The sequence below is a fragment of the Pipistrellus kuhlii genome, unplaced genomic scaffold (assembly GCF_014108245.1).
Source record: "Pipistrellus kuhlii isolate mPipKuh1 unplaced genomic scaffold, mPipKuh1.p scaffold_m20_p_3, whole genome shotgun sequence".
Classification (NCBI taxonomy): domain Eukaryota; kingdom Metazoa; phylum Chordata; class Mammalia; order Chiroptera; family Vespertilionidae; genus Pipistrellus; species Pipistrellus kuhlii.
Genome location: NW_023425529.1, coordinates 95,264,928 through 95,292,074, shown reverse-complemented (window position 1 = coordinate 95,292,074; position 27,147 = coordinate 95,264,928). Strand labels below are relative to the sequence as shown.

Here is a 27,147-nt window from a genome sequence, read left to right as displayed (position 1 = left end):
AGCTCAGATGGAGCTAGGAGAAAGAGCTGGCACTGGAGATACAAAGACAAATACTTGTTAGAGCTTGCTGCTTAGTGGGAAACAGACAATAAGCTGATGATGGGAAAAAATGCATACATATAGAGTTATGCACAGGGTGATATGAGACACACCTGAGGGTTCAGGGAATGTTTCCTGATTGTGAAAAGCCAGTCTAAGCAATGAGGTAAGGGGTGGGGATAGAGGACTTCTTGGATAAGGAGAATTAAGTTATGTGGCCCACAGTCAAGGCCCATGAGTGACACGAGGTCCCATTATAATACTCCAGAGGAGAAAGGATAAAAGTCATACCACATCCAGGAGACAGTGGAATGTTTTAAAAGCTCTAATGAATAATCCTTAAACAATGAAGTTTTATACCTAATCTAGAGGGGAGGAATACTCCCTTTGCATACCTTCTGGGCAATCATGTTGCAGATCTCAGGTAGGAAATCCTCGCTGAGGAGCTTATAGAGCTGCCGTTCTCTAATGGAGGTCCTCTCTCGAAAACTCTCAGTGACCTGTCTCCATTCTTCTTCTGTTTGGCACACGAGCCACCAAGTGCCTTGACCTGGCCCTTGGGACCCCAAAAAAAGAAAAGGATGGGTTCAATAAATAAATCCTCTTTTCCTACTTACTCTCAATTTTGTTTTTACTCTGGCTCATGAAAAAACCAGGGAATCAGTAAAAAAGACCTATTCCTTTTTTAATTTGAAGATTGATAATGTATACTTTTGATTTTCCTGTTACCATCACTGTTTACAGCTAAAAGTGAATACTGATCAAAAGCAATATAACTTTTGTGACCTTCATAGGTTAGATGTGAATATAGTAGAAATACTTAAATGCATATTTTTTCTATGCAAATAGTTTTGATTTAACCTTTTGCAGTCTTCCCCAGTTCAGAGACATTGAGATACTACTACTAAATTTATATTCTCATCCAAATTATGTGATTTGAATTACAAAATTAAAATCTCAATAGGAAACCAGTATACTCTCTTATGTAATAAAGCATTTTACATTAAAAAGATTGCTTGCTCTTTCAGAAGTTGCTCATTCATCTAAATGTTTGGGTAGATATTACACTGAGGCCAGGTAATAGGGCAAAAGTGAAAAGAACTACTCCTGATCTAAAGTTATCCTTCAGGAGAGACAGGCACAGAATAAAGTACAAGGAAGAGAGAACTGAAGGGCAACAAGGCTAGTTAGTTGGCACTGCAACAGTCTTAACTGCAGTGTATGACTCTGGAAAAAGAGAATCCCCACCATAATACAAATCAATTGCATTTACTTAATCATTTCTAAAAACTCCAGTAGAGGTCATTACCATTTCTTGTCTGTGGCTCAGATACCATGGAATTTTTGTCCTGCTTCTCACTGAAAAAGAGATTAACAATTAAAACACAGACATGTTCAAAACTGTTATTTTCCCTATCACGTAGATCCAACTAAATATGAGTGTGCGTGTGTGTGTGTATCAACAGGGTAAGGTTATAAAAAAATGACTACTGAAAAAATGAACGCTAAGATGGAAATGTATTGGAATAGTGGGAAAAAACTGACATAGGAACCAATTGTTATGGTAACATCAATCACAGGAAAATACTAACTTTTAAAACATCAAAAAATATCAAATAGAAGTGTTAACAGTTAAATACCAAGAAAAAAGAAACATAAAGATTCCAATGTTGTCCTCCCTTTACTCAGAGCTACACTGAAGATAAGGCCTACAAGGACGGGCAAAAATAGGTTTGCAACTGTAATACAAAGAAATAATTAATAAATAATAATACAAGAATTAACTTTGTTTCACGTATTAACAACTGTAAACCTCTTTTTGCCAACTCTATATTTAAATTTAGCTTCATATAAGCTAGAGGTTAACAACAAAGCTTGCTACTAACCATGACCTTGTAAAAGTTAATGTTCCTGTAAAATGGAGTTATTAATAATGCTGACCTTATAGGGATGATGGGCATTAAATTAAAAAAAAAAAGCTCAGCAAGAGATCATAATTACTTGTGCTCTGAGTCATATTAAACATATTGTTCCATAGAACTTTCTGTGAGAATGAAAATGTGCTATATTGTTGCTGTCAATCTGGTAGCCATGAGCTACATGTGGCCACTAAGCACTTGAAATGTGCTGTGGCTGATGTAACTGAGGAACTGAATTTAAAGTTTTACTTAATATAGAAATATTTAAATACAGAGCTATCAAGAATAAAATCACCATTAGAGGCACAAGTCTATGTATGCTTGACAAAAGATTCTAAACAGTAAAAAACTCAATATAATGAACTAATATATTTGGGTGAGAACTGTTCATTAAAGCCAAAAGTCCGTTATATAATAAAATAGGTTTTCTGAATGTGTATGTTAAAAATTGACAAATTAGTTTAGTTTACCTATTTTAACTAATGTAGTCACATTTGTATAATTAAAATTATGTATGAAAAGTTTTATATCACAGTTTTCTATATGTATTACTGTAATTTTAAATTTATACTGAAGCGATCCAGTAAATGCTGTATTGACCCGCCACTGCACATAAAAAAATGTTAATGGCTGGGGGTGGGTTAGCGCATGTGGGAACAATGGTACAAGTAGAAACTGCTGCAGAAAGTCACACCAAGTGACAAGAGAACCAATTACCTACAAGACGTGGTGTGACCACATGCTATTCATTTGCTGAACATTGTTTATAAGAAGTGACTCTTGGATTTAAATGTAGACTATAGTTGTAGATATGTAATATTTATGTTGGCAAAATTACTGGTGTTTTTTTTCAAAATATGGCCTATTCGTGAAAATCTGTTAAAAATAACAGTGAAACCCTGGCTCAGTGATTGAATATTGACCTGTGAAACAGGAGGTCACAAACCAATTTCAAGCCAGGGCACATGCCCAGATTTTGGGCTGTATTCCCAGTGAATGGCATGTAAGACACAGCCAATTGATGATTCTCTCTCATCAAAGTTTCTATTTTTCTCCCCATCTCCCTTCTTCTCTGTGAAATCAATTAAAAAGGCGCGTGCACACACACACACACACACACACACACACACAAAAACCAAACAAAAAAAAAAAAAACCCTGTGAATTAACAACAACAAAAAGAACCTGTAGCAAGTCTTGGTTAAATGCATTTTAAAATTAACAAGGTGTTAAATTTTCACATATGACATACAGATTGGAAATTTTTCCATTAAATTGAGGTGTACAAAATTGAGGGCTTACTATATTCTTAACACTAAGGTACTTTAATTTCACTAATAGTGAAATGGAGATAGATATGAAGCAGTTTTTTGAATACTTAAGGACATATAGATTGCTAACAAAATATAGAAACAGATTTTTGTGTGTATAGAACATAATTATAGGACATTTCTCAGAAACACTGTGGAAGGAAAGGTACAATCTGTGGTCTAATTTCTGGACAGTTAAAAGCAGAATACTGATTCTTAAATATCAAATCAAATCAAATTCTGATATGTTAATTCATAATCTGATTCCTAAAAATATTTTAGTGGTTAATAAATAACACGGTAAATATTTAGTGGTTAATAAATAACACTCTGGCTTACTTCCAGTATTTAGATTATTTAGTAGTGCTAAAATTAGAGGGAAGGAGAATGATTGTCATTGGTTTTTAAGAATACGACCTAACTCCCACAGATAAGAGATATGATCCTTAAGTATATTTACATATAATAGTGTAGGTCACATTCTGAAAACCCTTCATTAAGATTCACATGCTGCAATTTCCTAAAAGATAATGACATATAAATAAAAATTCCCAAATGTAACAGAATCTTTTTCTTTGCTAAAATTAAATATAAAATACTTTAAAACATGTTTAGTAACTTGCCTTTTCTTTATTTTAGGAAAGTGAATTCTAAACAAAATAAAGCATGTTTGCTACTAAAATCTCCCTAATGGTAAAGAACTAACCCCTAAACTTAGCCTATCTAATAAAAAAGAAATGTGCAAATTAACCATCATTCTGTCACAAAGATGGTGGCACCCAGTCCCCACAGCCTTGCTGGAGACAGAAAACCAGGAGAGAAGGCGGGCCCGCTTCCCATGGAAGCAGCACAACTCCCTTCTGGCTCCCGTAGAAGAAACAAGGCTCCAGGAGGGGTTCCTGCCAGCTCCTGCGGAAGCTGCGAGTGACCTACTACACTCCATAGGCTACTAGTATAAGATATACGTTTAGCTGAAACCAGTTTGGCTCAGTGGATAGAGTGTTGGTCTGCGGACTTCGGGGTCCCAGGTTCGATTCCGTTCAAGGGCATGTACGTTGCTTGTGAGTACATCCCCGGTGGGGGGTATGCAGGAGGCAGCTGGTCAATGTTTCCCTCTCATCGATGTTTCTAGCTCTCTATCTTTCTCCCTTCCTCTCTGTAAAAAAATCAATAAAATAAATATAAAAGATATGTCTATTAAAATGCTGATTATTAATCAACATAATCACAGAATTAACTTGTTCCAATTTCCTATAAAAATGTGTGACACAACAAATTTTTTATAAGTTAATACATACTGAATGAGCATGGTTTTTAATCTGTTACGCTGTCACATTGTCTACTTTAAGTTAATTGTTCTATTAGTAGTATGCCTACTGTCCAATAAAACAATAGGCTTAGAGAGAGAATAGGTAACTTGCTAGAGATTCTGCAGCTAGAGCTTCCTGATTTTCTGGTACACACTTGTAATTTCATGAGAATTCTGATCCAGGTCTTCATAATCTAGGTCCCATGTCCTTCCCATGGCATGAGAAACAAGTGAACATAGGTTCCTTTCAGCAAGAGGATCTATAACCATTAAGGACTAACAAGATTATCTTACCTCACTATAATCTCCTCCTGTAGTTTCTTCCGTTTGGGGGGTCTTCCTCTTCTTTTTACTGTTTTCCCAAGAATGCCTGAGCCATTTTTTTGTCCTTCACTTTCCCTAAGAAACAGCATATTAAATAGAATTTTTTTTGTCATAGTACTGATGTATTAAAAGTAGTTTTCCTAGCCATGAGGCTACTGAAATGGATTAAATATAACTATCACTGGGAAAGGGTAACTTCCTATCTTCCATTATTAGAATGTTGAACCAAGGAAAACTGACATTTTACAATATTAAAATGTGAGTAAGACCTAACACTTTCCTAATAGTGAGCAATGCTCCCAGCAATAAGAAAACCTACATAAAAAAAAAATTAAAAAAAAAAAAGGTAGCATCATTACAGGATGCTATCTAAAGGATTCTTCCTCATTTAAGAGCAGTTAGTAAGGCTATGGTTCAGACATTGAGTACAAAAGAGGAAAACAATGGCAGTGAAATGACTGTACTGCTAAGAACCTGCCGTATAAAATAGTCACTGATAAGGAACGTGGTGCTCCTCAGAAACCTCACAGCAAAATAGTATCTTTCACCACTTGGTATTAGTGGCTACAGTTTACTATCTTTATTTCTGTACGAAACAACTCCCTTTCTATCTCTGTAGGTATGCTGTCATAATTGGGTCCTTAATAAGAAAAGAAAAAAAATAGTGCTGCTGATGCATTTAGTTTTAACGACATTTCTGTACAGTAACTACCACAGTTCTGATCTTAAACAATGTACCTGCTCAAAGAGAGTTCTCTGTTGGATTTTCCTTGTATTGGGTCCTCCTTGTACATTCGAGTTCCATAGAAATACCAATATAGTGCCCCAGAATTATCTTCACCTAATGGCTCCACACGGAGACTGTCTGCATCTAGACCCTAGTTTCAAGAACAGGAAGAAGAGATTTGGGGACATGGGGAACAAAAGAGGAGAAAACTAAAATGAAAATTCCAAATTTATACTCAGATATACCTTATATTTAAAAATGCCCAAGTACCTAAGTAATATTCAATTAGGGCATATGAAACAGATATAAAATGCTTGCCATCCCCATCATTGATCCCATTTCACCTAGAAAAAAGAAATCAAAAGGAATTTTGATGAACATCCTCTCCAATCTAATAAGAGTAATATGCAAATTGATCATCACTCCAACACACAAGATGGCCGCCACAAGATAGCCAGGAGGGGAGGGCAGTTGGGAGGGACCAGGCCGGTAGAGGAGGGAAATTGGGGGCGACCGGGCCTGAAGGGAAGGGCAGTTGGGGGGGACCCAGATCTGTAAGGGAGAGCAGGTGGGGGGAACCAGGCCTGCAGGGGAGGGCAGTTAGGGGCAATCTGACTGAATAGGGGGTGAACAGGTTGGCAGGGGAGTGGTTAGGGGGTAATCAAGCTGGCAGGCAGAAGTCGTTAGGGGCAATTAGAAAGGTAGGCAGGCAGGCAAGTAATTGAGAGCCAGCAGTCCTGGTTTGTGAGAGGGCAGTCGGACATCCCTTGAGGGGTCCCATATTGGAGAGGGTGCAGGCTGGGCTGAGGGATACTGCCCACCCTCCCCTGCACAAATTTCATGCACTGGGCCTCTAGTCCTATATAATCCTATATAATAAAAGCATAAAATGCAAATCGACTAAGGGCCGAAGAGTGGAACGATCATCTGGGACCATGCTATGACACTCACTGGCACCAGGCCAGCCAAGGTTGGTGGTATGCAATCGGTCAGGGGCCTGGCTCTCACCCCATGATCACTCTGCAGAGGTTAGGCCAGGTCACCAACGGGTGGGCTGCAGCAGGTGAGCAGGGCCTCCCTCTGTGAGGGAAGCCTGGGTCTAGGGTGCCGAAAGCCAGAGGAAAGCCCAGGTCCCAGGTGCCAGTGGCTGGAGGGAAGCATGGGTTCTGGCCGCTGGGGGAAGGAAGGCCCACTGCTGCACGAATTCTGTGCATTGGGCCCCTAGCATTGGTTTGACTTATTTTATGTGTGCATCCATAAAAGAAAAGACAATTACAACAGAGCTATATGAAAGCTGTCTCACATGATCCTCTATTGTAGATCTATTATAAGCTACCGTATCCACTTTATCTCAGGGTCTGACCTGTATTGGCCTTCTCATTGCTATTAAAGTCCTTGAATTTTCAGTAAAGACTGCTAAATTGCACAATGATTTTTATATCATATACATGAGTAGGGCTCAACTGAGAAGTCATTAATATATTCGATCATTTCTAACTGAACAGGATTAGAAATTGACCTTCCTATGAATGAAAAGCAATAGCCTTCCCACTCTGAGACAGATTTCTAAATTCTTAACAGTAGAATAAGGGGGAGTGAAGAACTATACCTTCCTTCTATAGCACTTTTTTTAATAATGTGTGTAAAAATGTAGGGACAAACTTCACTTGCATCAAAGGGTTACGCAGGCGTCTTCAAACTACGGCCCGCGGGCCACATGCGGCCCGCAGAGGAGTCTGATCCGGCCCGCCAGGTTTTTTGGGCAGTGAGCGCAGCCGAGGTGTTACAGTAGGAATTAGTAGTTTATATAGTCCGGCCCTCCAGCTCTCTGAGGGACCATGATCTGGCCCCCACTTTAAAAAGTTTGAGGACGCCTGGGTTAAAGTCTTTGACTTTCAATAAATATTTTAATTAAGTTAAATCAAATTACTGACTTTAGGTTTTTGTTGTTGTTGTTTTTTCCCTCTAGAGCAGCGATTTTCAACTGGTGTAAGAATTTTAAACCATGAAATACCTGACTAGTTCGTCAGGGGCAATGACCTCTTTTCCCTTAGGTTATTAAAAAAAAAAAAAAAAAAAAAAAAAAAAGACAACAGCTAACAATACTAACAATACATTCTATGTGAATTTATCAAAATTATACCTATTTTTTGGTCAGATCAATCAAAAATATATTTTCTGGTATGCAGGAAAATTTAAGTGTGCCATGAGATTGAAAATTGCTAATCTAGGGCAAGGGCTTGCCAGTTAAGCACCTTGAGAAGATCGAAGACATCATCTGCATCTAGCCGGTAATCACAGAGGCGGTGTAAGATCTCCACACGTGTACGAAGAGGCAGGTCTTGGAAACTGGCTTCTCTCAGCGGGTTGGGCTTCCCTTCCTCCAGCTCCCAGCGGTAATTTATGATGTCCTCTAGGTAGCTGTGAAATGTCTGAGGCCTAGCCAGATGGCCCCGATAAAAAAATACATTAAAATATAGAGAGTGAATGGGTCAGGGGAGAGAGCTGGTGGTTCAAGAGCTGACAAATCTTAAACCGAAAGCAGAAAATGAAGAGACAGTAACAGGAAGGGCCTGAAAGTCCCTCTCTGAAGCCTCATGTTATTATACTATCTATCTGGATTTTATATTGTCAAATTTCAAAGAAAATAAGTATGTTAAGAGTTTCTCACAGAGTAGGTTGTTTTATTTTAAACCACTAAGAGTAAAATCTGGTAAAATAGGTAAAAGTTTACTAATCAATAGTATGGATTGTGAAACTGAGGCCAACAGTTTTACCTTCGCTTGTACAGATAAAGAGACTGAGTTTGGATCCACTTCAAAATTAGGTCCACGACTTAGATGGCAAACAAAAAAGAACTAAATGTCTGCCTAGCTTAATTAGTTATATTTCAGGTTAAAATGCAAATATGAAAAAAACTTCTCTAGAATACAAGAATCCACTCCAATATGCAACTATAATTTTATATTCTATTATACATAAATTTTAGGGCATATTATAAAATACTATATTCTGGATTCTGAAAATGGCTTAGAAAAACAATAGGAAACATTTAAGGCAGCTTGATGGCAATCTAAATTTTTTTAGTTAAAGTTTGATTGGCAATTCTCTGTATTTTGATAAGTACCTAATAAAGTGTTTAATTGTCACATGGTTATCCTACACTCCAATACTTGATTTAAAATTTTTTTTCTCACTAAGCAAAGATGTATTACAAGAATTATATGTCAGCCCTAGCCAGTTTGGCCCCATTGGTTGAGTGTCATATAAGGTACTAAAATGTCACGGCTTCGATTCCTGGTCAGGGCACATGCCTGGGTTGTGGGCTCAATCCTCAGTAAGGGTTTGCAGGAAGCAGCCAATCAATGTTTCTCCCCCTCCCTCTCAAGTAATTAAAAATAGAGGCATACTACCATGTTAACTTGTAATCTATGGTAATTATATTAATAGAAAGAAATGAGAGGAAATATGCATGGGAAAAAAGCAAAGGAGCTTAGGCAAATAAATTAAACATTTTCTTTTTTCAAAGAGAGAAGAAACAATTTCTTTACAATAAATACCGTATTTTTCGGACCATAAGACGCTCCGGACCATAAGACACACCAGTTTTTAGAGAAGGGAAATGAAGAAAAAAAGATTCTGAAACAAATAGTGTCCTAAAATATTTTATGTGCATTAAAACCCAACATCACAGTCATAAACACATGTAATCAACCCTGTAAAGTAAACAGCAGCATTTAGAACCATTTTAGAGCCGGGCAAGCACACAGAGACCACACAGAGCCGGGCAAGTAAAAAAACTTTTTTTTTTAAAGTATATGTATAGGCTATATTTGGACCATAAGACGCAAGGACTTTCCCCCCCCCACTTCTGGGGGAAAAAAAGTGGGTCTTATGGTCCTAAGAATACGGTACCTTAACTGGGGAAAATGTGTATGTGTTAGTTTATCACAATACAGCATAATCCCTCTAAATATCAAGGTTCTCAGAATCTGATTCAATTGCAGCATTCACATTCATAGCATGGGCACTGATATATGCATAACTGCTTGAACCTTAGTGGGTTTAGACTGACTTTTCTCTCTTCAGGACCCGTGAAGCTGATGATGCCCCTTCAAGAGGGAGGAGCTGAACGAAGTGCAGTTCAAACTGTGGTAAAAAGCTGATAGTGTGGCAAAGATGAGTTTGAAAATAAAATGGAGTATTCTTTTGGTAGTGAGGAGTATGAAGAAGACGGTATCTCTTTGGTAATAAATTCATTTATCTACCACATACTTTCTAGAATTTCTAATGCATACCAAGCACCTCAAACAATAAGGCATATTTTTCCTAGGCAAAAGTAAAATGTGGAATCCATTACATTGAGATCATTTCACCAGAATAATAGCTTCACTGGAGGATATGGCAGGAGACAGGCTGGGAGAACTTCCGTATTCCAGTACGAGGCAATGGAAGCACAAACATACTAACCCAACAAACACTGTAAATGTTCAGTGTTGTTCTTTGTGCCTACAATCTGCCCGAAAGCCTCTACCTGTCCCAAAGAATTGTATGTTTGATATTCCTTTCCAATAGCACGTTTATCCTACTCAGTTTCAATTGTATCACTTTGCTAACAGTCTTCTTGGCATCTCCATACCACCTTACCACGAGATACTTGACAGTTTATAATTTGAGACAATTCATTTTCCTTGTACACAAACTTGATCTTAGCCAAAAATTGATCATTCTTCTTGTATATAAATATACCCTCTTATATAAATCCATTAGTGTCCTGATGCACAGATTTGTGCACATCAAAAGGAAATTAATTAGAATACTTTAATATTGCTATTCACCCTTTCTCTAAAATGGAAGTGTCAACCAAATTGACAATGACAGATGGAAACACATGCATGCGACTAGGGCCAGCAATAGCTTTATATGTATCATGCATGTGAGCCTTTTATAGATATAGAATAAACTTGCTTAATTAGACCTGCTTCATGATTTAGCTAAACTTTTCCCAGCCCAGTGAAGTACCCCAACTTCTCTTTTAAGTAATTGTCAGCAACACAGCAGTAAATATCAACACTAAGTAGGTTATTATTGTAGATCATCAGGGAGAACAAAGGGTAAAATATTTAACTGCAGCAGTGTTTGACTATATTCTGCACAGTGAGAAACACTGAAGTCATTTTCAAGGTCCAACATTTCTTACTTCTTCTAGTCGGGTCAAGTTTCTAAATTTTCTAAATCTCTGTTTTCTGGCTAATGAAAAGAAAATAGGATTCTACCAAGTCTCTTATCTACCTACTCCAGGACTTCTGTGAGGATCAAATGAGATGAGGCACGTGAAAACGCTTCACAAACATTTGGTTAAACTAAAATGTTTGGACCTGGCTATATTGCAAGTCGGGTTCCTGGGCTGAAGAAACTCTGAGGAGGCTAGTAGCTAGGGAGAGGAAGCTGGGCATTGCTACGTGATATCATTACCCTACAGCAACCATTTCCAGGCTGGGCTGGAGGCCACATTTTGCACCATGGGGTCTTGGCAGCATTAGCTGTATTTGGTGGGGTGTAGCTCCAGGATCTGACTTGGGGGAAGCTGAGTGTTGGTTTGTCAGCACCAGGACTGTGTTGCCGTTTAGTTTTAAATGGCCAGTGTACATCATGGCAACTCCTGTGTTGAGTGTCTGCCCCCAGGTGGTCAGTGGGCAACATAGCTAATGGTCAGACAGATGGGCACTTAGCCGCGTGTGTGTGTCTGTATGTGTATCTCTTTCTTTAAAACATCTGAAATTCAAGAAGAAAAAAAAACAAACAAGAAAATATAGATAATTTTCATTGATTTTTATAGGGAGGAAGGGAGAGAGAGATGGAAACATTTAGGAGAGAGAAACATCTATTGGCTGCCTCCTGCATGTCCCCTTCTCGGAATCAAGCCCACAATCCGGGCATCAAACCGGTGATCTCTGGGTTCTTGTGTTGACCCTCAACTACTGGGCCGCACAGCTCAGCAAAAACAACTCAAAAAAATTGTTTTTATTGATTTTAGAGAGAGAGGAAGAAAGAGAGAAACACGGATGTAAAAGAAACGTCGTCTTGCTGGTGTGCTTTAGGAACCAAGACGTCACTGGTTCAATTCCTGGTCAGGAGGCATACAGGAGGCAACCGATCGATGTTTCTTTCACCTTGATGTTTCTTTATCTCTTTCTCCCCCTCTCCCTTCTTCTCTCTCTAAAAATCAGTAAAAACATTTTTAAAGAGTTAACTACAGAAAGAACAAAAACACAGGACTTGGGAATCCATTTGTAAATACTCAGTTTACACTGTTATGTCATTTTGGCTAATGATCAGTACTGGTTTGTTAGGAGACATGAAACATCTTGGTGACTGGTTGATTGGTTGATTTTCTCTGCAAAAAAATTTAGTTAAGATCAAAATTACTCACGTGATATCCCTTCGTTGATAGCAGCCCTGAAGCAAGCAGGCGATCAGGTCACTAATAAACTCTGCATCATCTCTGTGAAGAGCTGCTTCTAACTCCTGAGAAGGATGAGAGAGAGTTGAGAGCTCAAACAGAGATTTCTTAAAAGTCCATCTGCCTTGCCTTCCCACCCCCTGACGGCTCCCCCATGCAACTTAATGGTCAGTGTAACAGAAATGCTAGTCATGGATCAACTCTGACCATCTTCCCCACAATTACTGCTAAAGGATCAACTCGAGTTCAACTTCCTGGTTTTTCATGGAGTTTATTTCTCACCTTGCTCATTCACAAGCTCTATTCCCTTTATCAGCACACTAAAAGAAATATATACACATATACCACATTTTATAAATCAGCTAGTGGCCCGGTACACAAAATTTGTGCACAGCATATGTGTGTGTGTTTGTGTGTGTGTGTCTCAGCTCAGTCTGCACCATCTCCAATTTGGGACATTCTCCTCACAATCCGGGACTACTGGCTCCTAACCACTCACCTGCCTGTCTGCCCCTAACCACTCTGTCAGAGGCCTGCTCGCTCTCAACTACCCCTCTCCCCCCGCAAGCTGGCCTGATCACCCCTAACCGCCTCTGCCTCGCCACCATGGTTTTGTCCAGGTCTACTGGTCTAATTAGCATATTACCCTTTTATTAGTATAGGTAATTGTCAGAGTTTAACTTACATACATATGCTATACTGCTTTCTATTTAAAAAAAAAAAAAGTTTTATTTATTTTAGAGAGGGAAGGAAAGAGAGAAAAATCAATGATGAGAGAGAATTAATGATTGGCTGCATGTCCCCTGAATCATTGACTGGCTGTCTTCTGCATGCCCCCACTGGGTATTTAGTCCACAACCCCGGGTATGTGCCCTTGACCGGAATCAAATCTAGGACCCCTCGGTCCGCAGGCCAACGCTCCATCACTGAGCCAAACCAGCTAGGGATAGAAACTTTTCTTCATTTACTTAACACTTTCAACAGGTAAACCATTAGCAACAGCTTAAAAGAACCACTATATTTTGAAAAAAAACCATTGGTAGTAAGTAATATGGCATTTTTAATACTTTAAGTACACTACACCTACAAGACTGATGACAGATTGCCAGAACTGAGATTAATCTTATATTATCTGGAGAGAAGTGAGGTAATGTCTGTATTAATGCTCTAATCCTAGGTGAGATGTAATTGCTTTCATTAGGGTTCAGGGAGACAATGCCAAATCCTTTTTTGACATAGCATTTTAAACAAAGATTAGTGTTGGGTGTTCCAAAGCTAAAAGGTCAAAAAGTGACAGGGGGGGATAATTAGGACATCCATTTTCTATTCTCAATCTCCCAATAAACCAGTATTTTCTGAGGTGATGGAATATGTTCTTAGTCATACAAAGTTTAAACAGGTTCCACTATGCTTATGGTTTGACTAGCTCATAATTACATCGTTATCCAGATTTACCAATCTTTCAAGGATCTTATTAATAGTTCTGAAAGCACAACTGATACTCACAGCCAATTGGCCTGGAGGTCAGTTCCTCTCAGTGATACTAACAACAATTAAGTTTTAACTACAAAAGGCTGTACACACAGTCCACAAAGGGGTGCACCAAGAGTGATAACTGGGAGGCTGACCCACTGAACCATGTAGGACACCTTAGCACACAAAGCCTCCCTACCAACTCAGGGAAGCTGCGAAAATGCCAAGACAAGGAAACAGATCATAAACGAAAGAAATGGTGGACAAAAAGCGACTGGATATAGAGGTCGAAACCACGGTTATAAGGTTGTTCAAGAATATCCCAGAAAAGGCCAATAAAATAAACGAGACCTATGAGGATAAGAAAAGGGATCAACTAGAAACAAAGAACACACTGTATGAAATAAAAAAAATATTATACAGAATCTAAAAAACAGAATGAAAGATCGAAAGAATCAAGTCAAAGATTTGGAACACAAAGAGCCAGAGGACACTCCTCCACAAAAGCAAGAAGAAAAGAGAATCCACACGTTGAAGATAGTGTAAGAAACCTCTGGGACAACTTCAAGCGAACCAACATAAGAATTATAGGGTTCCCAAAAGATGAGAGAGAACAAGATACCAAAAACATATTGAAAGAAATAGTGACAGAAAACTTCCCCCACCTGGAGAAAGAAATAGACTTACAAGTCCAGAAAGCGCAAGAACCCTAAACAAAAAGAATCCAAAGAGGACCACACCAAGACGCATCATAATTAAAATCCCAAGAGCAAATGACAAAGAGAGAATATTAAAAGTAGCAAGAGAAAAGCAGGTAGATTGTCAGCTGATTTATCAACAGAAACCATGCAGGCCAGACGGGAATGGCAAGAAATATTCAAGGTGATGAATAGCAAGAACCTACAACCAAAAATACTCTACCCAGCAAAGATATCACTCAGAATTGAAGGCCAGATAAAGAGCTTCACAAATAAAAAAAAAGCTAAAGGAGTTCATCGCTGCCAAACCAGAATTATATGAATTGCTGAAGGGGGTTCTTTAGGAAGAGGGGGAAAAAAAAAGACAAAAATTATGAACAACAAATATGTAACAATCAACAAGTGAATCTAAAATCCAAAGGAATTAAAAAACCTGATGAACAATATTAACTGTTGAATATAATAGAATCAGAGGTATGGAAGGAGAGTGGACTGACAATTCTCGGGGAAAAGGGGAGTGGAAGGTGCAGGAAGAGACTGAACATAAACTGTGCACCTATGGATGAGGACGATGAGGGGTGGGGAAAGGGCAGATGGTGGGGTGAGAACATGATGGAGGGGGAAAAAAATGAACTTTTGTAATAATATGAACAATAAAGACTTATTTAAAAAAAGAAAAACAAACAAACAGGAAAAAAAAACCCACCCAGATTTCAAGCTATATTACGAAGTCACTGTTCTCAAAACAGCCTGGTACTGGCACAAGAATAGACATATAAATGAGTGGAAAAAATAGAGAATCCAGATATCAACCCAAATCACTATGCTCAATTAATATTTAACAAAGGAGGCACGAATATACAATGGAGTCAAGACAGTCTCTTCAATAAATGGTGCTGGGAAAATTGGACAGATACATGCAAAGGAATGAAACTAGATCACCTTACATCATACACAAAAATAAACTCAAAATGGATACAGGACTTAAACATAAGACAGGAAACGATAAAAATACTGGAGGCAACCATAGGCATCAAAATCTCAGACATATGCCAAAAGAACTTCTTCACTGATACTGCCCCTAGAGCAATGAAAGGTAAAGAGAAAATAAACAAATGGGACTACATCAAAATAAAAAGCTTTTTTACAGCAAAAGAAACCATAAACAAAACAAGAACAAAGCCAACTGTATGGGAGAACATATTTTCAAATATAATCACTGATAAAGGTTTAATCTCGAACATCTACAGACAGCCTATACAACTTAATAAAAGGAAGATAAAAGAGCCAATTAAAAAGTGGGAAATGGACCTAAATAGAATCTTTTCTAGAGAAGACAGAAAAAAAACTAAGAGACATAAGAAAACATGCACAAAGTCACTAATTAAATGAGATACGCGAATCAAAATGACAATGAGGTACCATCTCACACCTGTCAGAATGGCCAACATCAACAAATCAGCAAACAACAAGTGCTAGGAATTTTACGAATGCAAGGATGGTACAATATCCGCAAATCAATAAACGTGATACATCACATAAACAAATTGAAAGATAAAAATCATATAGCCACAGCAATCCTGAGAAAGAAGGGTAAAGTAGGAGGGATCTCAATACCGGACTTCAAACTGTATTACAAAGCCACTGTTCTCAAAACAGCCTGGTACTGGCACAAGAACAGACATATAGATCAATGGAATAGAATCGAGAACCCAGATATCAACCCAAATCAATATGCTCAATTAATATTTGACAAAGGAGGAAAGAATATACAATGGAGTCAAGACAGTTTCTTCAATAAATGGTGTTGGGAAAATTGGGTAGACACATGCAAAAGAATGAAACTAGATCACCAACTTACACCATACACAAAAATAAACTCAAAATGGATACAGGACTTAAACATCAGACGGGAAACCATAAAAATACTAGAAGCATCTTCAGGCAGCAAAATCTCAGACGTATGCCAAAAGAACTTCTTCACTGATACTGCCCCTAGGGCAATGGAAGCTAAAGAGAAAATAAACAAATGGGACTACATCAAAATAAAAAGCTTTTTTACAGCAAAAGAAACCATCAACAAAACAACAAGAAAGCCCACGGTGTGGGAGAACATATTTGCAAATAACACCACTGATAAAGGTTTAATCTCTAACATCTACAGACAGCTGATACAACTAAATAAAAGGAAGATGAATGATCCAATTAAGAAATGGGCAAGGGACCTAAATAGAATATTTTCAAAAGAAGACAGAAGGAAGGCCAAAAGGCACATGAAAACATGCTCAAAGTCACTAATTATACGAGAGATGCAAATCAAAACAACAATGCGGTACCATCTCACACCTGTCAGAATGGCCAACATCAACAAATCGACAAACGACAAGTGTTGGCGAGGTTGCGGAGAAAAAGGAACCCTCGTGCACTGCTGGTGGGAATGCAGACTGGTGCAACCACTGTGGAGAACAGTGTGGAGTTTCCTCAAAAAACTGAAAATGGAACTCCCATTTGACCCAGTAATCCCACTCCTAGGAATATATCCCAAGAAACTAGAAACACCAATCAGAAAGGATATATGCACCCCTATGTTCATAGCAGCACAATCTACAATAGCCAGAATTTGGAAACAGCCTAGGTGCCCGTCAGCAGATGATTGGATCAAAAAACTATGGTACATCTACACAATGGAATACTATGCTGCCATAAAGAAGAAGGAATTCTCATCATTTGCAGCAACCTGGATGGAATTGGAGAACATCATGCTGAGTGAAATAAGCCAATCAATGAAAGAGAAACACCACATGACCTCACTCATTTGTGGATAATAAAGAGCATTATAAACTGATGAACCAAAAGATAGATATAGAGACAGTAAAGCAACAAGCAGATTGTCAAATTACAGCGGGGAGGGGAGGAGGATCTGGGGGAGATAATAGATCAACCGAAGGACTTGTATACATGCATATAAGTACAACCAATGGACATAAAACTATGGGGAGGGAGGGGCTATGGGGGAGGGAGGGAGGGGGGCAAAAAAAAAATCATTAAAATATGTAAAAATAAATAAATAAATTAATTAAAAAATATATTAAAAAAAAAAATAAATCATGAGGAGAACTGAAAAAAAAAAAAAAAAGAAAGATAAAAATCATATAGTCATATCAATTGATGCAGAAAAAGCATTTGATAAAATCCAACATCCTTTCCTGATAAAAACTCTCAACATGGTGGGAGTACAAGGGTCATAGCTCAACATAATAAAAGCTATATATGATAAACCCACAGCAAACATCATACTCAATAGGCAAAAACTAAAACCATTCCAAGAACAGGAACAAGACAGGGATGCCCACTCTCACCACTCCTGTTTGACACAGTACTGGAAGTTACTAGCCATTGCAATTAGACAAGATGAGGAAATAAAAGGCATCCAAATCGGAAAAGAAAAAGTAAAGTTATCCTTATTTGCAGATGACATGATATTGTAAATAAAAAACCCAAAAGACTCAATTAAAAAACCAACTGACTTAATAAAGAAATTTGGCAATGTAGCAGGATACAAAATTAACGCCAAGAAATCTATGGCATTTCCAGAGCAACACAATCTACAATAGCTAGGATTTGGAAATAGCCTAGGTGCCCGTCAACAGATGATTAGATAAAAAAAACAGTGGTACATCTACACAATGGAATACTATGCTGCCATAAAAAAAGAAGAAATTCTTATCATTTGCAGCAATCTGGATAGAACTGGAGAACATTATGCTGAGTGAAATAAGCCAGTCAATGAAAGAAAAACACCACGTGATCTCATTTATTGATAAATGGACAAAAAGATACAGAGACGATAAAGATACAGACTGTCAAATTACAGCGGGGAGGGTAAAGAGATCTGGGGGAGATAAAAGAGATAAACCGAAGGACTTGTATGCATGCATATAAGCATAACCAATGGACAAAAAACTCGGGGGGGGGGGGGGAGGGGATGTATGGGAATGTGGGGAGGTGGGGATTGGTAAGGTATGTATGTACACAGATAATACCTTAATAATAAAATGAGGGGGGGGGAAGAAAAAAAAAAGAAAAAAAGAAAGGAAAAAAAAGGACTCTCAAAATGCAAATATAAAACTGCAATTGTAACGAAACTGAACTTTGAAGCAAAAAATTCCAGGCTATCTCATCTGAGAGGTACCGGTAAGCGGAATTATTCAATACTTATGCTAGTGCTGGAAGCTAAATCACAAATCATATTATTCCAACTTCCTCAATCCTGCTATATAATAAAAGGCTAATATGCAAATCGTTCCCTTGGGAGTTGACCAGTTGCTGTGATGTGTGCTGACCACCAGGGGGCAGCACAGAAAGGAAAGCCCCAGCAGGCAACTGGCAGCCAGGATAAGGAAAACCCCAATCAGCCCTGATCGATGGCCAGGCCTAGGGATCCTACCCATGTACGAATTTTGTGCACTGGGCCTCTAGTTTAAAGATAAAAAAAAAATAGGTCTAGCAAGATTAAAGTGACTTTTTCAATTGCACTCAGCAAATCACAGCCAAGTGAAACCAGGATTATCCAGTCCAATGCTTTTCCCATTAGAAAAGTCTGATAGTTTCAACAGTTACAATAACCACCTCACCACTCTTCTCAAAGCCTTCATAGGCATCTTCTCGCTATAGAAAGAAATCCCTTTCCTCCTTCCTTCGACCAAGCCATACTATCTGTAGTCCTTTAACATAAAAAGCTGTTATGTACAAAATCTTCCCAGTTCCACTTTGCTGGTTCCTCCAGCAACTCCTTCGGCAGTGAATATGTTCACATTTCGACTGGTGTTCTGACCTTTTCCCTATTGTTGTAAATCAAGGGCATAATGTCAAAGGTAGTGGCCTCAGAATTGCCTGGAAGCTTACTGGAAACACAGCACCTCAGGCCCCACAACACTTATGGAAACCAGAATATGAATTTTAAAAAGAGTCCCATAATTCATATGCATATATAGTTAGGGAGGTGCTCCTATAGAAGTTAAGAGCCTGCAGTAAACAAAGCAGAATTTGTGAGAAAAGAGAAGGGAAAGGTTTGAGAACATGTTAAGAGGAATAAATGCTGGTTTAATAACTGGAAGACATAAATATAATTACCAATAGAAACAAAATAATGCCATATATCTAAAATGTGAGAAAATTCTAAAAACAAAAACAAAAACAAAAAAACACCCAACACCACATTTCTGACATAAGGGCTGTGAATTAAACCTTTACATTGTAATCCAGTATATACTGAAATGATAATTTTATTTTTTTAAATAAATCTTTATTGCTCAGATTATTACAATTGTCCCTCCCCCCCCCCCCCCCCGTGCCAGTAGCTCCTTTCCACTTGGTTCCCGCCCCACCCTCTGCCCTTACCTCACCCCCGCCATTGTCCTCATCCATAGGTGTACAATTTTAATCCAGTCTTTTCCTGCATCCCCACACCCCTTTCCCCCTAATAATTATCAACCCACTCTCTTTCTTTGCCCCTGATTCTATTATATTCACCAGTTTATTCTGTTCCTCAGATTTTTAATTCACTCGATTTTTACATTCACTTATTGATATATATGTATTTGTTGCTCATAATTTTTCTTTTTTTTTTTTCTTCTTCCTCTTCTTAAAAAATACCCTTCAGCATTTCATAATACTGGTTTGGTGGTGATGAACTCCTTTAGCTTTTTCTTATCTGTGAATCTCTTTATCTGCCCTTCAATTCTGAATGATAATTTTGCTGAATACAGTAATCTTGGTTGTAGGTCCTTGCTATTCATCACTTTGAATATTTCTTGTCACTCCCACCTGGCCTGCATAGTTTCTGTGAGAAATCAGCTGACAGTCGTATTGGTGCTCCCTTATAGGTAACCAACTGCTTTTCTCTTGCTGCTTGTAAGATTCTTTGTCTTTTGCCCTTGGCATTTTAATTATGATGCGTCTTGGTGTGGTCCTCTTTGGATTCCTTTTGTTTGGGGTTCTGTGTGCTTCCCGGACTTATAAGTCCATTTCTTTCATCAGATGGTGGAAGTTTTCTAACATTTCTTCAAATAGGTTTTTCAGTATCTTGCACTCTCCCTTCTTCTGGCACCCGTATAATTCTGATGTTGATACACTTGAAGTTGTCCCAGAGGCTCCTTACACTATCTCCAACTTTCTGGATCCTCTTTTCTTCTTTGTATTCCAAATCTTTGACTTGATTCATGTGTTCCTTCAGTGTGCTGTTGGGTCTCTGTATAATATTTTTTATTTCAGTCAGTTTATGTTTAATTTCTAGTTGGGTCTCATTAAATTTATCAGCCTTTTATTGGAAATTCTTGAAAAACTTCATAACCATGGTTTTGAACTCTATATTTAGTCTTTTATTCTCCTCCATCTCTTTCGTTTGAGATCTATTGCCTTGTCTCGGTATTTTTGCTGCTTCCCAGAGTTGGTAGGATCGCTTTGTGTGTTTGGTGTCCTATATGGCCCTGTGGGTCAGCTTCCCCAGTAACTCTTGGTGCTCCCCTTTGTGGACTGCGTGAACAGCCTTGTTGTACTTAAACTTGATTGTTGTTGGTATGCTGAGAGGAATTGACCTCCAGTCCCATTGGATGTGAGTATCAGCTGTGTTTATTCCGGAATACCTTCTGTATTGGAGACAGTCTTATAGGATCAGACTTGCAAAATTGCAAAAGCCTCTGTTGGGCGGAGTCTCAATCTTGGCTTCCAGTCAGCCCTGCCCTTGTGCGGTTGCTTGAGTTTCCGCCTGACCTCTGCCTTCCGCGGCTCCCAAGTTTCCGCCTGACTGTTCAGATTCCCCGTTCAAGAATGTGGGTGCCCCAGGGGCTTGCCCGGAATTGGTTTGGGTCTCTGTCGTTTGGAGCTTCTGACTCCTTCCGCTATGGAGAGGCCGCGGCAACTTCCGCGGTCAGACCTCTCTGAGCGCGACTGTAGACCCTGCCCGCTGCAGCTCCCTGCTCCCCCAGTCTCCCAGTCTCTGAGTCTCCTGCTGCCTTTCTCTACAGTCGGGACTCCACCCATATGAGCCTGGGTCCACGGGGTTTCGGCCGGGGTTGGGGTTCAGTAGAGTCAGAAAAGGTTCAGTACAATCGGCGGCTTCCTTTCCCCTCCTGCCAGCCAGGCATTCGGCCGTCCTTCCTCTCTGCACATGAGCGTCTCCCTACCTCAGCGCTTTGTGGCTCCCAATCCGATCCGTGAGCCTCTTTCCTTCTTTCTAGTTGAAGATTTCCCACTCTGCCAGCTTTCCTGTGGTTTTGGATGATGTCCGTTCTGTCTTTTAGTTGTTGTTTTGAAATTGTTGTGCGAGGTGGTAGCTTAGGTGCTTACCTAGGCCACCATCTTGGTTTCTCTGAAGTAGTTATTGAAATTATAATTTTAAGAACAGCTAAAGCCAAAGCCTGTTTTATTTTAAAAATCTAAACAGCTGGAAAGAGAAATCCCCATTAACTTCAGGCTGTAAAAACAAGCAGAGACTGTGACTGACATGAAGGCTGCTGAAGACTCAGATGTTCCTCTTAAGGGGCTCACTCCCCCTGAGCTCCAGCATGGGGTCAAAGGCTCAGTGGGATCCAGGCACATGGGGAGGAACTGTACTATCTGGCATTGGGTCAGGAACTCACAGGCGGCTTTCTCTCAGGTAGAGGTGTTCACAGGGGTAACTGTTCTTATGCTAAGACCTCCTCCCATCACAGAGCTGATTGGCAGCCATATCTGAGTTTCCATAAGTCTGGGTCACACTTTTTGCTCTGCCTTGGTGATTCCTTGGCTTTTTCATATGAATGGCCTTAGTTTCCTAAAACCTCTCAAATAAGCAGCAGCTGTTGACAGTATGCCCCATATTTACCAATAAGAGGTCCAAGACAGCCACTGACTTTGCACCTCCCAGAACCAGTGCACCTGCGGGACAGTTGCAGGTCATACCAGATTACAATTTTGCATACCCAAGAATGACACACTCAAGGAGCAGGTTCAGTAAATACCATAGCCACACAGAAGCAAATCCTATTCTACAGTGGTATCTCCTGCACAGTAGCTCTTCCACTGCAGTCAGAGCTGGTCCTTACAGCCAATTAGCCTGGAGATCAACTCCTCCCAGTGATGCCAACAGCAATCAAGGTTCAACTACAACAAGACAGCCCACACAGGGATGTACCTAGAGTGCCCAGCTCAGGAGACTGTGCCCTATAGGACTTCTAATACACAAGGCAACTCTATCAATCAAATCCAGGAGACATAGCAGCTCTACTTAATACATAGAAACAAACACAGGGATACAGTACAAATGCGGAGACAAATAAAAATGTCAAAAATGAAAGAACAGAAGTCTCCAAAATAAAACTAAATGAAATGGAAGCAAGCAATAGAATAGATACAGAGTTCAAATCAATGGTTATAAGGTTGCTCAAGGATCTTAATGAGAGTTCCAAGGGAATTAGTCAGACTTTAAAGGATCTTGGTGAGAATGTCAAAGATATGAGAAAGGACCAGTCAGAAATTAATAATACATTAACTGAAATAAATAACTTACAGGGATTCACCAGTAGAGGAGAGGATTCCAAAAATCAAATCAGCAATTTGAAATATGAGGAAACAAAAAACACCCAATCAGAAGAGCAAAAAGAAATAAGAATAAAAAAATGTGTACTGGTAGATAGTGTATGGAGCCTCTGGAACATCTTCAAACATATCAATAATTGCATTATGGGGGTGCCAGAAGGAGCAGAGAGAGCAAGATATTGAAAACCTATTTGAAGAAATAATGACAGAAAGCTTCCCCTACCTGGTGAAAGAAATAAATTTAGAAGTCCAGGAAGTGCAGAGAATTCCAAACAAGAGGAACCCAAACAGGTCCACACCAAAATACATCATAATTAAAATGCAAAAGGTTAAAAACAAAGAAATAACCTTAAATCCAGTGAGAAAGCCCTGGCTGGTTTGACTCAGTGGACAGATAACTGGTCTTGGGACTGAATGGTCCCAGGTTCAATTCTGGTCATGGGCACATGAATGGGTTGCAGGCTCAATCCCCAGTAGGGGGTGTGAGGAGGCAGCTGATCAATGATTCTCTCTCATCATTGACGTTTCTATGTCTCTCCCTCTCATTTTCTCTCTGACATCAATAAAAAGTTTTTTTGAAAGCAGCATGAGAAAAGTAGTTAATAAGATAAAAGATATGTGCAATAAATATATATCTATCTAAATTGAAATCAAAATAAATAAGGAATCTAATGAGCTAAATAAACTGATGAATGAAATAGAACCAGAGATTTGGAAAATATGGAACAGATTGATGAATCTCAGAGGGAAGGGAGAAGGGGTTGGTGAGAAGAGATTAAAGAACTTACATGCCTATGTGAATTACTTATGGACACAGACAATAGGGTAGTGAAAGGTAGTGGAAGGCAGTGAAAGGGGGTAATGGGCAGAAAAAGGGGAACATCTGTAATACTCTCAATAATATAATATTTAAAACAAATCTATACTAATGAAAGGATAATATGCTAATTACATCCGATATCTTTCAGACATCTATCGATGTCCTTCCAAACAAAGCCATGGTGGCGGGGGCTGAGGCAAAAGCGGTTGGGGGATCAGGCCAGCAGGCAGGTGAGTAGTTAGGAGCCAGTGGTCCCAGGTTGCGAGACGTATGTCTAACTGCTGGTTTCAGCCCCATCTCACAGGGATCGGGCCTAAATGGGCAGTCAGACATCCCCTCAGGGGTTCCTAATTGAAGAGGGTGCAGGCCAGGTTGAGGCACCCCCCATGTACAAATTTCATGCACTGGGCCTCTAGTAAATAAATAAAATAAATATCTTTTTTATTATTGTTGCCAACAAGTTATCAAGTTGAATTACAGACAACTGGAGTTGGAAGCAAGACTTTCAGTGACAAACTAAAAACTAAGACCTACAAAGGTTAAGAGTGTCATGGCCAAAGATAAAATGTCTCTAAATCCACATTTTATTTATATGTAAATTATGAATTTTCACATTTGAAAATACTGACATTTTGTTAATCTATGGCAGTTGACAAATCAAAATTAGTAAACCAAATCTATAAATAGATTCTTTCAAAGTCTAAGAAATATCTTAAAATGCATGCCTACTTGCTCAATTACTTAAAAAGTATTTGTATTGATTTCAGAGAGCAAGAGAGAAGGAGAGGGAGAGAGAGAAAGAAACATCAATGATGAGAGAGAATCACCGATTAGCTCCTGCACCCCACTGCACTGGGGATCCTGCACTGGGGATCCAGCCCGTAACCCAAGCATGTGCCCTGATTGGGAATCAAACCGTGATCTTCTGGTTCATAGGTCTAAGCTCAACTACTGAGTCATGCTGGCCAGACTGATTGATTTGTAACAAATCTATATTAAATATAAGGTAACTTTTTACTCCATATCTGGATTTTTAACAATTCTCATGGGTGTTGGGAGGCAGAAGATTTGACTGGAGAGAAGCATGATACTGATAATGGACTAACTGTTTGGATGCTATTTTCACACTTGATGATAGTACTTATAAAATAAATGAAGTGAAATATCCATAGATCAATGGTGAAAATGTGTTATGAACCAAAAGTTATGACTGACAAAAATCTATTCATCTGAGGTTTAAAAAGTAAAAAAGTTGTCTCATTACATATTCAGCCTGCCTTAGTACCAAGGTTTAATTGGCAATTCAACTACAATTTTCTTAACATTCTCAGCAGAAACTTGGGGCTAACATTCCTATCTTAATTTGAAAAAATATTATAAATGACTTGCCCCAAAATATTACCAATGATCTGTCCAACTGTGGTGGACGGGCTAAATGGAATTGATAAAATTTCTTCCCAGTGAACTTGGGCTTGGCTTTTTCCAGAACAACTATGACTGTGCATTAGCAACTTGAGAAGACATAGAAGGTAAAATATCAAGGATGTTGGATCAGCTCTTCCAAAGATAACTGAGCAGATATGAATTGTCTCTCAAAAAGTATTGAGAACTCTGTCATTTAAAAAAAAAAAAAAATTTAACCCCTTGCCCTTGCCTACCCATTTTAATGATGCAATATAGAAACTCTTAAATTGGTAAGAAAATGGGACTCAAAATATAAAATTGCCCTTAAAATTTATTTCAATAATATTTAGCTTCATAAATCAGAGCTACCTAGTTAACCAACAACAACAAAATAAGCAGGCCTACGGTAACCTGTGAGGTGACAAATTCATCAGTGAACTTCCTCCTCTAGCAAATTCAATAAAGATCAGAAAAAAAGGACCAAGTGATGCACTCTCTCCCTGCTCCCCTAAGGCAGTGTTTTTCAACCTTTTTTGGGCAAAGGCACACTTGTTTCATGAAAAAAGTCACGAGGCACACCACCATTAGAAAATGTTAAAAAATTTAACTCTGTGCCTATATTGACTATATATAAAGTAATTCTCTTGAATAGGAATCAAATAAACACAAAGAAAGTATTTTATAATTACTTTATTATGAAATATTAAGTAAACAAAATAGTGAAAAATTATAAAATTCTTGTCTTGTCTGCACCTACGGCACACCAGGCAACATCTCTTGCTGCGGAACAGCAGTTGAAAAACGCTGCCCTAAGGCACACTTTTTCTCTTCCCCCTTAGTAATCTGTAAACCAAAGCACACTAATACAGGCCTGTTTTCACTATCGTACAGTGAATATAGATTAGGAATGTTACAGAAAGACGGTAAAGAAAGAGGAAAGCAATATTAATGCTGCTTAACAGAATAACTGGATTAAACATTTTGTACTTTAATGGGTATGAAGTCAGATTTGTGAGATGAAAACATTCTGGAGATCTGTTTCACAACAATGTAAATATACTTAACACTACTGAACTGTAAACTTAAAAATAATTAAAATGGTCAACTTTATGTTATGTGTGTTTTACATTTAGAAAAAAAATCATATTAAAAGTATCTACTTCCAAGGGTTGTTGTAATAATAAAATGAGGTAACACTTTATAAAAACTAGGGGAGCTTGACACACAGTAAATGTTCTATAACATATTAATATTACAATTATTTCATCTTCCTCCTCAGAATGATAGTGGAGGGAAAAGTAACTACTAAAGAGAAAGTGTTTCATCCCCAAAATTTGGAGGTTTCAGAACAATAAAAATTCATATTCTTTTAATATGTTCATGATTATTTGGAAACCCAGGTTATTCAAAGCCTTATACTCATGCCTTCCATCTAGAACTAAAGTCTTAAACTTAAAAAACTCTAAAAAGCCCAACCCCTTTCTCTCCTCTCTTTTTGTATTTCCTTTTCACTGTGAGCACTGAGCTGTGAGAGCACAGAAACCTGAACTTTGCCAAGAAATTCTGGGAAGGGGGTGTGTGCGCGCAGAAAAATCAGCAAATCAGTATTGAGAAGGGAGCCGACTGCTGCTCTGCAGCGTTAGAGAGTAGCTGGAGGGAGTAACAAAATTTGCCCTCTGTAGCTGGAGGCATAGCTCATTAAAGAACACTGTTAAAAATCAATCTACCTCCCTCCATCCTCAAGATCAAGCAGTGGCTGCTGGGAAAAGAACTCAAGACTGAGCAAAGGGAACAACTGGCCTTTAGCATATGCCATGAAAAAAACAATTCTTCACTTTAAAAATTCCCAACTGCCTAATAAATGAAGATCGTCTCAAGACTGAAACTGTCAAATGACACAGATAGAATATTACCAATTTTTAAAAATATATATTTTTATTGATTTCAGAGAAGGAAGAGGGAAAGAGAGAGAAACATCAATGATGAGAGAAAACCATTGATTGGCTGCCTTCTGCATGCTCCACCCTCGGGATCCAGCCACAACTCCGGCATGTACACAGAAATCAAACTATGACCTCTTAGTTT

The 27,147-nt window shown here is 38.7% G+C and overlaps 1 protein-coding gene across 3 annotated transcripts in view; it reads right to left on the bottom strand.

Annotated features, from left to right (window-relative positions):
• Nucleotides 1-27,147, bottom strand: part of LOC118729257 (cat eye syndrome critical region protein 2) — a 204,106-nt gene that overhangs the window by 66,252 nt on the left and 110,707 nt on the right. For 2 of the 3 annotated variants that reach the window (XM_045588537.1, XM_045588539.1), the window contains exons 2-7: nucleotides 12,061-12,155; nucleotides 7,883-8,066; nucleotides 5,639-5,778; nucleotides 4,871-4,975; nucleotides 1,349-1,398; nucleotides 435-604 (exon numbers count right to left, since the gene is read on the bottom strand). In XM_045588537.1, coding sequence (XP_045444493.1) covers nucleotides 435-604; nucleotides 1,349-1,398; nucleotides 4,871-4,975; nucleotides 5,639-5,778; nucleotides 7,883-8,066; nucleotides 12,061-12,155 — 744 coding nt within the window. The remainder of the gene's footprint in view (nucleotides 1-434; nucleotides 605-1,348; nucleotides 1,399-4,870; nucleotides 4,976-5,638; nucleotides 5,779-7,882; nucleotides 8,067-12,060; nucleotides 12,156-27,147) is intronic. The other variant, XM_045588538.1, reaches the window with a different exon arrangement.